This window comes from Neophocaena asiaeorientalis, unplaced genomic scaffold (assembly GCF_003031525.2).
Source record: "Neophocaena asiaeorientalis asiaeorientalis breed wild unplaced genomic scaffold, Neophocaena_asiaeorientalis_V1.1 scaffold15, whole genome shotgun sequence".
NCBI classification, from domain to species: Eukaryota; Metazoa; Chordata; class Mammalia; order Artiodactyla; family Phocoenidae; genus Neophocaena; species Neophocaena asiaeorientalis.
In genome coordinates this window covers 7,021,184-7,037,880 of record NW_020185328.1, presented here as the reverse complement: position 1 = coordinate 7,037,880, position 16,697 = coordinate 7,021,184, and the positions used below count along the sequence as shown (strand labels likewise).

The 16,697-nt window shown below is 33.6% G+C and overlaps 1 protein-coding gene across 1 annotated transcript in view; it reads right to left on the bottom strand.

The window, feature by feature from the left end:
* The window catches only part of TNNI3K (TNNI3 interacting kinase), a 279,546-nt gene extending 263,563 nt beyond the window's left edge, over window positions 1-15,983 (bottom strand). Inside the window, exons 1-4 of the mRNA XM_024734607.1 lie at window positions 15,880-15,983; window positions 15,168-15,276; window positions 4,915-5,000; window positions 3,722-3,819 (exon numbers count right to left, since the gene is read on the bottom strand). Of these exons, the coding sequence (XP_024590375.1) occupies window positions 3,722-3,819; window positions 4,915-5,000; window positions 15,168-15,276; window positions 15,880-15,919 (333 nt within the window). The 5' untranslated portion in view covers window positions 15,920-15,983. The remainder of the gene's footprint in view (window positions 1-3,721; window positions 3,820-4,914; window positions 5,001-15,167; window positions 15,277-15,879) is intronic.
* Window positions 15,984-16,697: the final 714 nt, after the last annotated feature.

Sequence of the window (16,697 nt, the reverse complement as noted above, 5' to 3'; positions counted from 1 at the left end):
ATGAACAGATGAGTAATCATAGCAGAGAAGATGAAATTATATTTTAACAGTAAGTGGAAATTCTGGAACTGAAAAATACATCTGAAATGAATAACTCTTAGTAGATTAGAATCAGATGGAAGATGGCAGAGAAATGGTATTGAAACTGAATTCAAATAAACAGAAATAATCAAATTTTGAAAATAGAAAGGGGATTGAAAAAAATGAACAGAGACTTGGTAATATTGGGAAGATTATCAAACAATCTAACATACATATTTGAAAAAATAATGGTCAAAATTTCTGAATTTGATGTAAACGAATTTACAGATTTAAGAAACTCAATGTTCAAAAGGCATTGTACACAGGAAATCATACATAGGATTATTATAACCAATCTGCTGAAAACCAAAGATATTTTCTCTTCTCTTACTTTCTTTAAAAGATATTAATGCTTAACAGAAAAATTCTAACAATGTATTGGAGATTATACATGTATAGATGTAAGGTATACGGTAACAATAGTATAAAGAATAAAGATTGAGTGGAACTATACCATTGGAAGGGTGTTACATTTAAAGTGAAGTAGGCCAATATTAACAAAAAGTACCTGTGATATGTTAAGGATCCATAGTGTAATCACTAGAGTCATCAGTTAAAAAATAATGCATAGTACTTTTTTCTCTTTAAATGACATTGTTAAGAAAATGAAAAGGCAAGCCATAGAATGGGAGAAAATTTTTTTCAAAATATATATCCAACAAAGAATCTGTATCCAGAATATATAAAAGTCTGTTACAATTCAAGAAAACAATAAACCAAATTTAAAAATGGGAAAAAGTGTTCAACAGACACTATACCAAAAAATATTTGGTGACAAGCAAATGAAAATCTATTCAATTTCATTAGTCACTGGGGCAATTCAATATATTCATAATGAGATACAAATAAACACCTAATAGAATGGCTAAGATAAAATATACTGACCATATGAAGTATTGGCAAAGATGTGGAACAACTACAATTCTAATACATTACTGATGGGATGGAAAATGATGCAGCTAGTTTGGTAAGGAGTTCGGCATTTTCTTATTAAAATTAAAAATGCACTTATGATATGACCCAGCAATTTCACTCCTAGATATTGCCCAAGAGAAATAAAAACATAGTTCAAACAAAGATTTGTACAAGAACATTAATAACAAATTTATTTATAATAGTCAAGATGTAAAGACAACCATCAACAAATCCTTCAACAGATGGATAGTTAAATAAACTATGGTATATTCTTATAAGGGAATACAACTTTCCAATAAAAGAAATGAATTACTAAACACAAAACAACAGCATTATGATAAGTGGGAGAAACCATATATAAAAGAAAACAAACTGAATAAATTGCATTCATATAAAATTCTAGAAAGGGGAAAACTATAGGGATAGAACAGACATCAGTGGTTTCCAGAGGTCAGGTGACATGGAGGAGGGAATTGATTGCATAAAGGTATGAGGGAACTTTTGTGTATGATAGAAAAGTGTTATATCATGATAGCAATGATGGTACATGAATATATACATTTTCAAAAGTCATCAACTTGTACACTTAACATTGTGAATTTTATTGTGTATAAATTATACCTCAATAAATTTGACCCCTTAAAAAAACCCAACCAGGGCTTCCCTGGTGGCCCAGTGGTTGAGAGTCCACCTGCCGATGCAGGGGATACGGGTTCGTGCCCCGGTCTGGGAAGATCCCACATGCCGCAGAGCGGCTGGGCCCGTGAGCCATGGCCGCTGAGCCTGTGTGTCCAGAGCCTGTGCTCCGCAGTGGGAGAGGCCACAACAGTGAGAGGCCCGTGTACAGAAAAAAAAAAAAAAAAACTAAAATAAGAATTAAAATATATGGGGGAAGAGAATCACAGCCCAAAATGAATCAGATGCCTACTGCAGTAGTCCAGGGAAGGTATAATTAGAACTATATTTAATACAATAGTAGTATGAAAGGCTACTTTATATTGTTTCTATGTTTAAAGTGGAATGGTAAAGTTAATTTGTTTTTATCTTTGTTAAGTAATCGTGCATTCTGTTATGGCCTCTTAAGAATCTTTGCCTACCTTGTGTCCTAAGATTCTAAATTTGTTTAAATTTGTTATAAAAAAGTTATAGTCCATATATCCTTCTGTAAAATATAAGAAAACAGAATAACTAGAGCAAAGAGAACTCTAAAAATGGAAATTTAGGTTTGATAAACAGAGGTGGAAGAACTATATTTTCTTAAGATTGTAGCCTTAGATCATTCAGAACCCATTTGTGTGGCTGTGTCATGCTAAATCTTGGGAAAATGAACTAATACAGAGACGATATCCCAGACAGTCAAATTCAGAATTCATGATTTCACAATACCACCTTGACTATCCACTAGCTTCCTATTCCTTGAAGCTCTTCTACTTTAACCTCCTGCCATTCAGCAGAAAAGCCAGTGTCAGACTCTATTTCCTACACCCTGAACTCAGTCTCCATTCAAGTTTTATAGGATGATTAGTAGGTATTAAAGACAATTTAGCACTTATTGACACTTTTTCCCAGAAGGAATTGGACAAATTGACTAGACATTGATGGGGCCAGAAAAAAGATGAGCATTAGAGCATTTGCATGACGAATCACAGGAATATGTGAATGTGAATCATGGGAAAATATGGCTCTCTTCCCCCACAGTGATAAACTCTCTAAAGGTTGGGGGAGGGTTGCAAGTGAAAGTGATCCAGATACAAGCAAAGGGCTGTCCCCAGCCCCCGCCTCTGCCACCACCACACCTGCACATACAAAACTGAAATAAAATCCTGTCACAGACTCACATGACATTGAGAAAGAACAAAATATTTTGCAATATAACAGTAAGACTCAACTGTACTTGATTCTAATCATTATCCTAACATTTACTGGATAACCAACTTTAACCTTCAATTTTCTTTTCAGTAAAATAAGGACTAATATGAAACTCACCAAGTTATTTTAATGATAGAAGAAATAATGTATATAAAACCTAGAGTGATATTTAGCTCATAATAAGTACAGAGTAAGTTGAAACTTACTACAATCAGAAAATGAACATTTATATTTAATTTATATGTTACATAAATTCATATTTATGACAATCTCAAGGATCTTTCCCAACACTGAGTATCCCAGCCTTTCCAATCCACTTTTATATTTACTTTATGATCAGGTACTGAGATTATGTTGGAACCAAGGATTAATGTAAGGAAAAAAAACAACTGAAGCAAAAGTAGGAGAAATAAAAGAAAGACACTAAAGAGAACCCTAGAGGTATATTTTTATTAAGGAAAACATGCAGAAAAATGCAGCTTCAATGTGCTTCTTTCATCCTCAAATGCAGCCTCATCTTCTGCACAGAGGCAGCTTGGCCTCCTTGTAAGGAGCTCTGGCAAGAGAACCAGATTGCCAAGTCTTCAATTCTGGCTAACCACTAGCTATCCATGTAACCCTGGAGATAATAATAGTATTCATTCTCAGGGTTCTTGTGAAAATTAAATGAGATAAACATGGAAAGCAATAAAAAAGAATGTGTTTTGATGATATCTGCTCAACAAAGAGTTAGCTAGAAGTTTATCCAGTAATGTAATTCTGTGGTCACTCTGCATATTTTCCATGATCACTAATTTGCAAAAAAAAAAGCCTACAGGTACACATCATCTTTGGTTCTAATACAAAACTTTTGTACCTTGTAAACTGCCAAATGCAAGGCTGTAAATCCATTTCTTGTCAGTCGAGATGGGCGGAGACCTTTTAACATAAGGGTTCTAATATGTGACTTGTTGCCTTAGAGAAAAAAATGAAAACAGTTAAATTGTGGGGATAGACTAAGTGACTTAAAAATCTCTCTTTAACTTAATGATAAATATCACACTGATGCATGAAAATTTCAGACTGCTCTTCTGGAGGCCATTTGTAAAGTTTTCTGTTAATTGACAGCCTTAGTAGTGAACATTTCTACATTTATAAAACTTGTATCAGTGCTGTATATTTTAATGCATTTGTGTTACATTTTTTATTTGGTGCTCTCCTCATCATGTTTTAAACCATAAAAACATGAAAAAATTCACCCTAGTAAACTATTTGTGAAAAAGCTTAGATAGAAATCTAGCTGTGCAGGATTCATCAGAACATCATTAGCAATGGAGATTATTTAGATCAGAGAAATCTGGAGAAAATGACTAAGGTTGGGAAGGCGTGTTTAAATTTGGGAAGAAGATCTGTTAAGTAGGGTCTGTTTGGGAGGAGTGGTTAAGGGATATGTTTAGTGTCAATACTATACATTAGTGTTCTTTTAAAAACTGAGTTCAAAGGACACCAGTTTGGATTAACAAAAAACTATTCATTCACTAATTCAGTAAGTTTACTGAGTACCTACTATAAGCCAGGCACCATCCTAGGTGCTTGGGATATATTAATGAACCAAACATAACAAGATATGAGCAGAATTAAACTCTTAGTCTTCACTTCGATCAATCTTCACTTCGGGATTTTATCTTTGGCATTTATTACCTTCCACATATCTTACTACAGACTGTGAAGCAACTGCTTGATGATATTTTGGGAAATGCTTTAAGTGCTTCTGAATTTAACCTTATCCATGACTGGCATGCCCGATACTGAAACATACTTTTTTTTTCCCCCAAGCAAATTTGATTCAAGGTAGGAGCACAATAAAACTTAAATTCAGAGCTAAATCAATTGTAATATCTGCCTGGTAGTTAGTTACTTCTTCAGCTAAAGGTTATCAGGGTTCTAGGGGCAAAGCAAAAGAGGAAATCGGGTATGAATAGAATTCTCTTGCAGACTATTAAGCAGTTCAAATCAGTGACCATATAAACATATAGCCAGCTTATAAAGTATTGAGTTCCAAGCACTCACCTCCACAAATGCAACATAAATGAAGTAGAGACAGACCATTTTCTGTGCGGTAATTTAAATTGACTTTACTGAAGGCATCATCAGAACTGAAAAACATATTTTACAGATGATTACAAATTTCAGCTTTTAGTTTATCATTTTTCATTTGAAAAATTATAATAGGGAATCCTGTTACTACAAATTCAGAAATATATCTTTTCTAGGATTCCTTTGTACCTAGAGAAAAGAATTTTGAGTATACCTCTAGATGAATAATAACTAAAATCATGAGAAAATAATATTAAAAGTTTGAGAGACCAAGTTTAAATTAAAGACTATCATACAAGTTCTATGTTCTACATATAATTTGAACTTTTCAGGACACGTTAATGAATTAAAATTTGTGTATAAGTAGAAAACACAGGTATTTGAAAATAAACCCATTTCTCTCACAATCAAAACCTTATATAATATTTAGGGAGAAATTCAAGAAATTCTCTCCAAAAAGAAAAAACAAAAAAAAGGTATCATTTGATAAGAGACTGGAAAAAGGAATACAGTCCCAATGTATTACAAATTCTGCCTGAAGCAAAGTTTCCTTATACTCTGATCGGGTCAGATTTCACAGATAAAGAAGGTCTAAACTCTGATAAGGTACTATGATACAGTCCCAGGTGAGAAGAGAAGTAGTGTTAGTGATTCAATTAATGAAATCCTTGCCTTTGAACAAAGACCATTGCACCAGGAGGGCCCTAGAGAACCATAGGTAGCCTTTGAAAAAAAAGTAAAGCTAAAATTCTCGACCTCTTGAGGTCACTGGTACTCCCAGGACATTTTCCAGTAGAAATGAGATCGTATCTTTGGCCTCCCAGGTTAATTTCAAGCTGCCTCCTACCTATTTAAATCTCCAGCAGCTTTAGTGAGATAGCAAAGTCTTTGGTGAATGAGCCTTCCATATCATTTGTAAAGTACTTACACTTGAAAGGTACTATAAATTCAGAACATTATCATCAAGGCACCTAGTTAAGAACTTCAAAAGCTACTGAAATTTTAAAACAGAAAAAGAAAAGGTGCTATTCTCCAGGCTGCTGCTAAAAAGAGAAGCCTCTAATTCCAGGGATTTTGAAGGATTTCAGTGAAATGCTTTAATTAGAAATGGAAAGTCCAGTGGTTTGTTTTCATAGACATGGAAATATTGCAGAACTTTCTCACCCTCTTCACTTTCTTGCTTTCCATATTCAACTTCCCAGTAGCAAAGTCCACAGACATAGTTACTCACATTGAGAAATATACCTCAACTTGCTTTGGAATGCCACACGTTGAAGTACAATGAACACCAAGTCATTTTTACAAATGTTGCTAATATAATATAGCAAGGAGCCCAGGATTTCATGAAAAATAGTTAAGAATTTAACTCACTTCTATCTGCACCTTCCCCAGCTGAATGAACAATGCAAACAAACAAAAAAAATCTAATGAAAATAACACTATTTAAAATGTCTACCAAAGGAGCCTAATTGTAAATGGTATAGCTATTTCATGGTATGAACAGAAACTTTACAAAATAATATGGTTCTTGGAAATATGTGGCCTTTGCCTGAGCCAGACATCTAAATTCTCAAAGCCAGGTGTATTATAGATGTCTTGGAGAAATTCAACTAATAGGTACTACTAAGTAAAGTACACTCAGCAGCCCAACTTGGAAATGCATTCATAGTTCTTCTCCGTGGTTATGATTTCAAATAGTACAGGTTTTCTGAAGAGCTGAACTCTGCTTTTAAAGCTAGGTAGATTGGATTTCTCTCTTAAAGTTTATAGGAAATTAGTGACAAATAAAAAGAAAAAAAAAACTGTAGCTAGCCGTTGAAGATGTTGATTGACAGTGATTCAGAAGCTCTGAGCTGCTTCGGGTTTTCTTCCTTGGTCCTTCCATTATCTAGCAAATGAAATACACAATAAGAACACAAGACAGAAAACAAAGTATTGGAGTGGGGCAGGAGAGGGAAGCTTTCTGTTAAATGTAAAGAACTGTACAATCTTCAGCCTAAGAGAAAAAGGGAGAAGGAAGTATTGACACTTTCTTTTGAGCTAACTATAACAAACTGAATGGCAAACACTGAAAGAAGATAAAGCTTGAGAACTCCTCTGTAGCAATAAACCCTTGAGAAAAATTAGTTTTCCAATGTGTATCTCTAATATTATACAGCAATACCTACCATGTTTTGATGTTTTAAAAGTGGAAAAAATCATTTCAGCAGTGTAGGTACTTCTTAAATCTTGGGTCTTGTATTCACACCAGGACTGAAATCGTATCCTGTTCCCGTCTTTAAGTAGTGCTTTTTTTTTTTTTTTTCTTTTTCTCCAATTTGGGCAAGTTATTTAACCTCCTCAAGTCTCACTTTCTTCAGTTATAAAATTATTAAAATGATTCACATGACATTGTGTTGTGAAGAAAAATGGAATTAAGTGCTTACTATAGTACTTGGTACATGATATGTTATCATTACTATTTTTAGCAAGTTTACTGTGAATGTACAACTTTCCTTTTGTAGTCTAAGTCTTGAGAGAAATTTAGCAAAATTTTCAAACCAAGTTTGAACTTCTTTGACCTCTCACATTTCACAACCTGTAAAATTTCCCTATTTTGACCAAGTTGACTGTTGTGACATCTAGTACCTATCAGTGATTCAGAGCAACTACTAGAAGCACAGTTTTGTAATACAAGGCCAGCAGCATCATTACTATGGGGAAGGCATTTTCAACACTGGAGATATTAAAAGAACAACAGAATCCAAAGGAAAAAATGATTGTGCTGAAAATCATTTTATGGAGAAGGTAGACTCAATTGCTTTCTTTTTCCAAGTTCTAACTTTGATGATATATTCAATCAGTCTGGCACGACACCTACTGAACACCCAACTGTGTGTTCCACCTCTGTTCTTAATGCTCATTTCAGGTTGTTTTCAACAGTCTACTTGATAGGAGCTATTCACTAATTCCTGGATCGTTTAAGTGCGCCAGTCTTGCGAACACGCACAATAGAGAGAATCCTGCAGTTGACCTTAGCATTAGTCTGATCTCTAATGCTCCAAGCAGCTTTGCAAAGAAAGTAAACACTGAATAAACAGAAAAAATAAGGTGATAAAGTCTATTGCTTTATTTAAAAAAAAAAACACTAAATGAATGTATATTGTTTACGTAAATAAGACTGAAAGTATGAATTATATTAGAGACCTTTTATTCAACATTCTTTAACTTACTGAATCTTACGCTAGATTTGACCATTCATAAGTAAATCAGTATACAGTCCTAAATAGCTCCTTGTCAAAACTGAGTTGTAGTCTCTTACTTTTATTTTCCTCTTGAATTCTATTTTCCCTGAACTCATGCAACTTCTATTAATGCCAACAAAATGAATAAACAGAGAATAGACTCCCACAGTGTTTGTCAGTTAAGCACAATTTTAATAGTAAAATTTTTATCTTAACTTTAATAACTGGAATGTAATTTTTTTTTTTAATGAGAGTTACTTTGGGGCTATACTTAAATCCTAATTCTCACTTCCTGTTAACTTCTAGTCAAATGTTCCTGTCAAATGTTTGATACATGCAATTAAAATATTCGAGATTTTAAAGCAAAAATCCTAGGGGAGATATTTTCCCTTCTTTTGCCTCTTCTAAAGGAACTGTATGTGTCAAATTCACTGCCAGTTGAGCATCACTTATGTATTCTAATATCCTAAGCTCAGTTTATTTTTTAATTTTTCCTTACATTTTTTATCACCTGCCATGCCATACTGTAACTTAACATATCCTAATGAGTTCACAGTGCTTGCTGGTGCATGAATGAAGTTCCTAATTAAAATGAAGTCACTATATGAATATATTTCTAATAGTAAATTCTGTCCTTCATCATTAAAAATGGTAGTTTTGGGCACAAAGGTTACTTTCTTTCTTGTAGCATAATGAACTCTTTTCTTAGCCTTTACCATTTATCCAGAAAAGTATGCAGTTTTGTGATCCAATTAAACTTCTCATGACCTCATCCTTTCAAGAAGATATCTGACATGTTCACAAATGGAAACTTATTAAAATGTAACATTTGAACACTTGGCCAAAGCCAAAATATTCAGATAGGTAGAAAAATTTCTTAAATTAATTCATTGGCTGAAATGTAGGTAAAGGCCAAGAAAGTAGAAAGGAGGTAAAAATTTGTTATGGATCATCTAGTTTCCAAAATTGATAATTTAGGTTTCAAATGGCTGGTTGTAACTTCTTGTGCAGTTCTTGATGGCTGCTGCTGATTTTCCCCCAAACAATAAAAACAGAAGAATCATCAATAAGATCTGTTCCCAAGATACATCCCCCAAAAATATCCAGAAACATATTTGTCCAATATCTTCCAGATCAAATCTGCAAACTGACAATATGAAGCATATTCATTCTTTCATTCATACAATAAACAATTATTGAGATACAGTGGCAGGGTAAGAATAATTAAGGTTGATAAAACTGGTACAATAATAATTATTATCTCATAGGGTTATTGTGAGATTTAAATGGGTTAGATCTTTTAAGACTTTTATAAATACTAGCTGCTATAATAACTTTTATTCCTAAAGCATTGATATTATTTTAACTGTTTTATTGTTTTGCTTTGCATTTGAGAAGGGGGATAGGAAAGTGAAAGGGAAGATGGAGGCAGTATGGGATAGGAGGGAAGAATAGTGGGAGGATAAAAGGGGGAGAGATAGTGAGAGCGAGTGATGTACTAAACTAGAGAGAAAGAGACAGAGACAGGGACAGAAACAGTGTTTGATATCAGGCTGCTTCAAGGTTTTTTACAAGATATTCCTGTAAAACTATTACTTAGCTAGTTTTACCTAGACAAGCAAGAAAAGAAATAGAGAGGTAGACAGTCTTGGGACAATGTGAATTCTCTGCTTTTTGGTTTGAGGTCTTTTTGTTGTTTTCTGTTTCATTGCTAATTAACACAATGCACTTATCAAACATACCAAATAATCCTTTCACTCAATTTTATTTTTTTTTAAGATGGAATTTACTCCCTCAATACTCTACTTAGCACCTTGATAGAGAATTTTACTTTCCTTTGGTAAGGTCAGTCTGTGATGTTTCTGGAGCTATTCATTTTATAATAGCTAATTTTCATAATTGGTTATAGTTCTGAAAAAGTAGGTTTTTGGAAGATATTTCATTTGGATCATAAGTATGGTGGACTGCAGCTGGGCCCAGAGGAACTTTTCAGGGAGAAAATAAGCAGGAAAGTACATCTCAGAAAACTTCCTTTGTTTTTTTTCTTTTTCAGTTCTTCTAAATAGTGCAAGTGCTTTCCCATGGAACAGAGCATCCTCTTGACTACTTTTATTTTTTAAACCTAATCAATTTCAAAGTGAGATATTAGCATTTTTGACCAAGGTATATCTACTCAATGCCAAAATGAGATTAAAAATGAGAAAAAATAGTGTTTTTCTGATTATGTTGAAAAGTCATAGCACTGAAAAATTATAACTTCTTTGGAATCTCTTCATAGACATATTACAGATTAAGCAGATTAAAAGTAGGCTTGACAATGAAATCAGAAAAACATAGTTCTAAAATTTCTAAAGATTTAAAAACATTGAAACAAAATAATTTAATTGGAAGCATTTTAAAAGTTGCATATGGAGACCCATCATGTAAGTGGTTTTCAAAGTTCATGTAAGGGCCCGTGTATCACCAAGGTGTGGGAGTGGGAGTGTAAAATATATTCTTCCACTCCCACATGCAGGGGCAGTTCTAGTACACAGGACACAGCAAACTCGTAGAGTGGCACGGGGTAGGTGAAAAGTTTTCAAAGATAATTCTTATCCATAGTTCTTTCCCCTTCCTAGTTCGAGAACTAAGATCATGAAGATCATACATTTTGAAGTGAAGTACAGATGGGTGGAATCCCTGCACAACTGTACAAGTTGTGTAACCTGGCTCAAGCCAGTTTACTTTGATTAGTCTTATTTTCTTCAGGTATAAAATGGCAAGCTCAATACCTACTCCAGAAGGATGTGAACATAAACAATGACGATTAGTTTTTAACTAACATTTTTGAGTGTTTACCATGTGCCAGTCACCGAGCTCAAAGCACCTTACATATATACATTTACGATTATATGAGCTAATGCATATTAAAATACCTAGAAGCATGCCTGGCATATGGTAGGCGCTAAGTTAATTTGTTTTTCTTTCAAGTGCTATACAAATAGCTCTTACAAATACATACAAATATAAATAAAGCTAAGTAGACAAAGAAGCTGCCTTTAGTGAACATGTATACTAGTGGTTAGACAGACCTGTAAAATGAATAAAGACAGCACCAGGTAGTAAGTGCTATTATATTGATAAATGTAAAGATCAGAGAGAGCAAAGAGGAGGAAATAACCACACAATGTACTCCAGTGTACCACTTCTGTCTTTCCTTCTTCTGCCTTCTCTATTTCCTCATTTGTTCCAGTCTCTCCTCTATTATCTCAACAAATGTTCAAAATTATGCATGAATTCAACTTTATTGTGGAAGATGAAGGAACATTCAATTTCCATTCCTCTTCTTTCCCATAGCAAGCTCTTTTTTCAAAGCTGCTATAAATTGTCATAAGCAAGATAATGGTTTAGCTCTGTTTGTCTTTTTTAAGTTTAGAACTTATATTGCTCTGTACTATATTGTGGGTGAAAGCTATACCAGGAGGTTGTGTATTTGAGGTGACATAAATTTTGCTTTATGATGCAGAAAATCTCTTTTAATGAATGGAATTAGTATCTACCATGAATGCTGTAAAGAAACTTGTCAACAAGTGAAAACAACCAAAAAAGCTGCAAAAAGAAAAACCACAGGCAAATCTATGTTTACACTAGTGATCTATGACTCTAGTATTAAATACTTCTTTTTAGGCACCTTATAGTTTTCCTTCTATCTATATGTTTAGAGGAAGCCTGATGTCAAGCAGCATTACACAGTTGTCCATCACAGAAGTATTTCTTACATCACATAAAGCATGAATAAAGATGAGAAAGAAAGATTCTAAGATTTAACACCTAAAATGTCCTAGATACTAGATTAAATGTGATCTCATACAATATTATGTTTAAACTTCCCAACTACTCTGAAAATTTTGATGTGTAAGCCAATGAGTAAGACAATTTATATTCTCAATATTCCATTCTTTTCTTTCCTTGTCATCCATCATATTATTCTAGAGAAAAGAAAATCCTGAGAACTCTGCCCTAGGCAGGATCGACTTTCTTTCCCTATGATGCCATCTGCCTTGATGGAAGCAGACAAAGCAGAGTGCTCTGGTTCTGGTTGTTTGTTTGTTTGCTTCCTTGACTCTCTGTAGACCATACTAGTTGCCTGCTTTCTGTTTTCATATTCCTCATTCCTTCACCCACATCATCGCAGACAGAGTTCTCAGTGCAACTTAGGTATCTTTCTAGAAGTGTAGTTTTCAAACTTTAGCTGAAGTATCATTTTTAGCATGCAAAAGTATTACCTGGGGAGCTTGTTAAAAATTCAGGTCTCTGGAAATCATCCCCAGAGATTCTAATTCATTTGATATGGGGTAGAATCACGGATTCTCAAATTTTTGCAAGAACTGCTGGCTATTTTACTGCGGGAGGTCCTTAGCCCTTGGAGAAACACGATTCTAGGCTGTGGGTAATCCTCTCCTCAGCCTCATTATTATCACTTCTGGCTAATGGGACATTTCTGTAGGTTCTTTAATGGCTTCAGCACCAGACTACAAGTCTTCCTCTCCTCAAAATGCCCTACCATTATTCTCAGGGAATTTGACATCCATTTTGATGAGCCTTCTAATACTCTAGTCTGAAAATTCTTCAAATACCTCTTGATTACAATCTTTAAAAGTTATACTTCAGATTTTGGCACCATTTTGAAATGTTCTAACATTTTACATTTTTATTTTTGAAAACATCCTCTTGATATAAAAACACTTTATCCTAACTTTCTCACTTCTTAACTTTGAATAAACTATTGGTTACTCCCACTTGGTAATAAAGTCTTCAGTCTTTCAAACTGCCCTTATTTACCCAATCAATCATGATAATAAAAATCTCCAGTTATTCAATGCTTACTGTGCGTTAGTCTCTGTACTCAGCATTTGACATCATTTTTCAAATGCCCTGTAAGGTCGTTATTATTAACCTCATTTTACAGATGAAAATGAGCCTCAAGGAGATTAAGTAATATGCCCAAAGATACATTTCTTGTAAATAAAAGAAACTGGATTTAAAACTATGGTTGCAAAATCTTTATGCTGACTGACACAGCTTTCTTACTCAGCTTAGGTAAAATGGTCAAGACATTAAGTTTTCTTGCTACCAGTAGACTTTCCATGGTACTCATCCATTCTTGCCTATATATCTTTACTCAACTATGTCTTTTATCTGGAATGCTTTACAAAACCAATGAATAAATCAAGACAACAAAATCTTCTTTTTTTGTATTTGAAAGCCATCTTGTTTTTTCTTCCACTTAGCACTTGTCATAGGCTGTCTTCTGTGAGTTATTTATATATGCCTTTCCCTTCAACGAGATTGTGAAACTCCGGGAGCAAGAATCAGCGTGTAGTAGGAAGCTGGGGAGACCTTGCTACAAATCACAGTTCCAGTGCTTACTGACCATATGACCTTGACAAATCCAATGTCTCTGCTCCTTACTTTATTATCCACCAGAAGTAATATTATCTATCACACAGGGTCATGGTGTAGATTAAATAATGGTTTATATTTGATGTGTCTGGAATAACACCTTGAATATAGCTGGCACAATAAATCCAGCTACAGTAGGACCTGCAGAAACAGCTGCTTGTTGTTGATGTGGAAAGAGAAAAAAGTACATTTCAAGCTTAATCCTTAAAAGGATATGTCTGTTTAAATTAGTCTTGACATATTTGCAAAATAGTTCCCAAATTTAAAAAATAACAACAAATAAATGAGATTTTAACTGTATAAAGTTGAGGAAAATCTCCAATTTGATCACATTTCATTCGGCATATTTATCTGTCAATAAGAGCTAGAGGGTTTATGATTAAGTTCTACATTCATAGCTCTTTTCCAACAAAATTAATATGTATGTATAAATCTATTATACCAAAGTGCCAGTCACATCTCTACAGGACTTTCAAATGTTTTCCCGTAAGTGAGCATATGATAATACTTGCAAAAGTCATCCCAGTGTATCTCATCATGAGTGTCAAAGCTGAGTTAATCATTTTGGGCTAAATAACATGGAAAATTAACTACTTCCCAAACCATAAATTGAATACTTATGAAGGCCTTATTAACCCACTGACAAATTTTATATAAACTATATTATACATGGGTAATTTTATTTGCCAGTTATGTGAGCTTTGTATGTTTACTATATCTGAAATTTCTTTTGAAAAGTATGTCATTTGGTCATTGCTTTACACTTATTTTCCGAGTAAAATGGTTAGAGTCCTTTGTCATTAGTGGATTACATGAATAACACAGCTGTAAGTGAACATGGCTAATTGGCCTTTGTGGAACTTTTCCTCAGTCAGGCAGCTAACTTAAATTGACTCTCCAAAATACATTGTTTCTCAATGCCAAGATTCAATTTCTCCAAAAGGTTGCTTGTGTATATAAGGGCTCTGCCCTTCTTTTCTGAACATTTTGTGTCTTACAAGGTTGTGACAATATGCCAGATTATTTTTATCTTGTTATCATGGAACAAAACCCACTAAAAGCCTGAAGCCAATATTACACATTGGTATATGATTGTTCAGGGGAAGAATGATGCACAGTTTCATTAACAGACAGCGTTTCAATGTCAAGAGACCAAAGGGTTTGTTAAAATTGGAGTTCTCTAGTAGTCCAAAAAGAAAAATGTGGCCAATATTCTACCACCATTTGGGAAGAGAAGTCTTACTGTTTGTTGCTGGCATGGCTCACAAGAATGATCTAATTCTAGAGAAGATTATTCAGATCAGCAACAGTTTGTATTCAAAGGCTAGCCTTTAGGTTCCTTTCTCTTTAAACTTTAGTGATGGGAACAGGCAAGGCATATTTTAAGGAGATAAGATATTTGCATTTTAGGGGCTATATGAATGGGCAGGAAGAGATAACCTTATATTCTAAGGTTAACATAGGAGGTTATATGGGTTGTGTTTTTAAACACAGATATAGCTAAAAACTAGATCAACAATGAAAACAATTATACAGAGAAATAATAACTGACAACTTTACCCAAATATATGCCTTAGTTCTGTAAGTTCTTTTTCTTTGATCCGCAGGTCATCTTCTAATCTTTCTATTACAATAACATAAGATTCACTGACTTTCTTCTTCCATTCATCTAGTAAGGAAAAACAAAAGGGATTGACTCATAGCTCTTTTGCAAAATGCAGACACAGATCATAACATACAAGTGATTAAAACTCTGTTTTTTACTCTGAATTATACAATACTTAATTTAAATTACTGATTGTGAGTTTAAAATGCAGATGTTTATATTTAAAATGCAATCATATTGAATCGTAGTAATTAAGAGCCCATTTGATATTGGATAATATATTTACATAGAAGAATATCTTTGACTTATTTCATTTGATTTTATTGCATTATAATTATAGCAATCTCTAGTTGCTAGACAAGAATTTTTAGGTTTTAAATACTAGATACTTAAGATGTAATCCTAAAATCCCTATATTCAACAGTATTCCAATTTTTTTTCTATAACATTATACCTAGGAACTAGTAGAAACAGAAAATTATAAGAAATTTTCTGTTTTTCTCTAAAGACCTTTCAGAGAAAAATAATTTGAGTTCAGATAATCTTCTTAACACTTTCATGTGTTATCTTATACTCTTGTAAAAATTAGCAGATATTCCAGTGAAATGTTAACTATACATAACAACTATTGAACTATATTATATTTAAAGATATAAGAATAATTACCAGTACAAGTTTGGGTTGGTCTGGATTTATAATTTCCCATTTGTTAGAAGATTCTTCTTTTCCCAAGTGCAGTTCCTCAGGTTACAAGATTCCAAGTTCAAGTGAAGTGGCAGTCCAGTTGAAAAATACTTTGATAGTCTGGCTAAAAATAAGCTGACCGCCAAATGGAATGTCATACAACAATGACAAAGAACAAAATAGTTTGTGCTTTCAAGGGTGAAATCATAAAGGGAATTAATCAGTCTGTTTAAAAGAGTTGTATCAAAGATAAATAGTAAATGCTTCCATAAGATTATTTGCCTTCATCAATTGGCTATCTACCCATATATACCTTGATGGGCATTTCTTTAATCTAGAAAATGATTCAGTTACATCTGAGGTTCACAAAGAGCCATTAAAACTACCTAGAGCTTCTTTCAGGATCATTTTCTCCTGAGACAAAGTAATGACAATTGGAAAAGAGTGACTGGTGACAGAATTTGTCTCTATAGTATATATATAATGGAAACACACATCTTATGGCATGCTACTAATAGAAATGAATGTAAATTTGGCCTAGAGTAGAGCTATAAAATTATTTTTGTAGGAAGAAATTCTCAACATAGACCATGATTAATTTACACCACTTGTTGATTATGTTGACCATAAGAGTCATAGTTAAGAATATGACACTAAGTTCTACAAATAGCAATTCATAAAATAACAAGAATAATATCACAAATAATAAGATGGAATGCTTACAGTGTGCCAGACACTAGTCTAAATGCTTTACATACATTTTGTCATTTATACCTCATACAATCCTGCAAAGTATATAT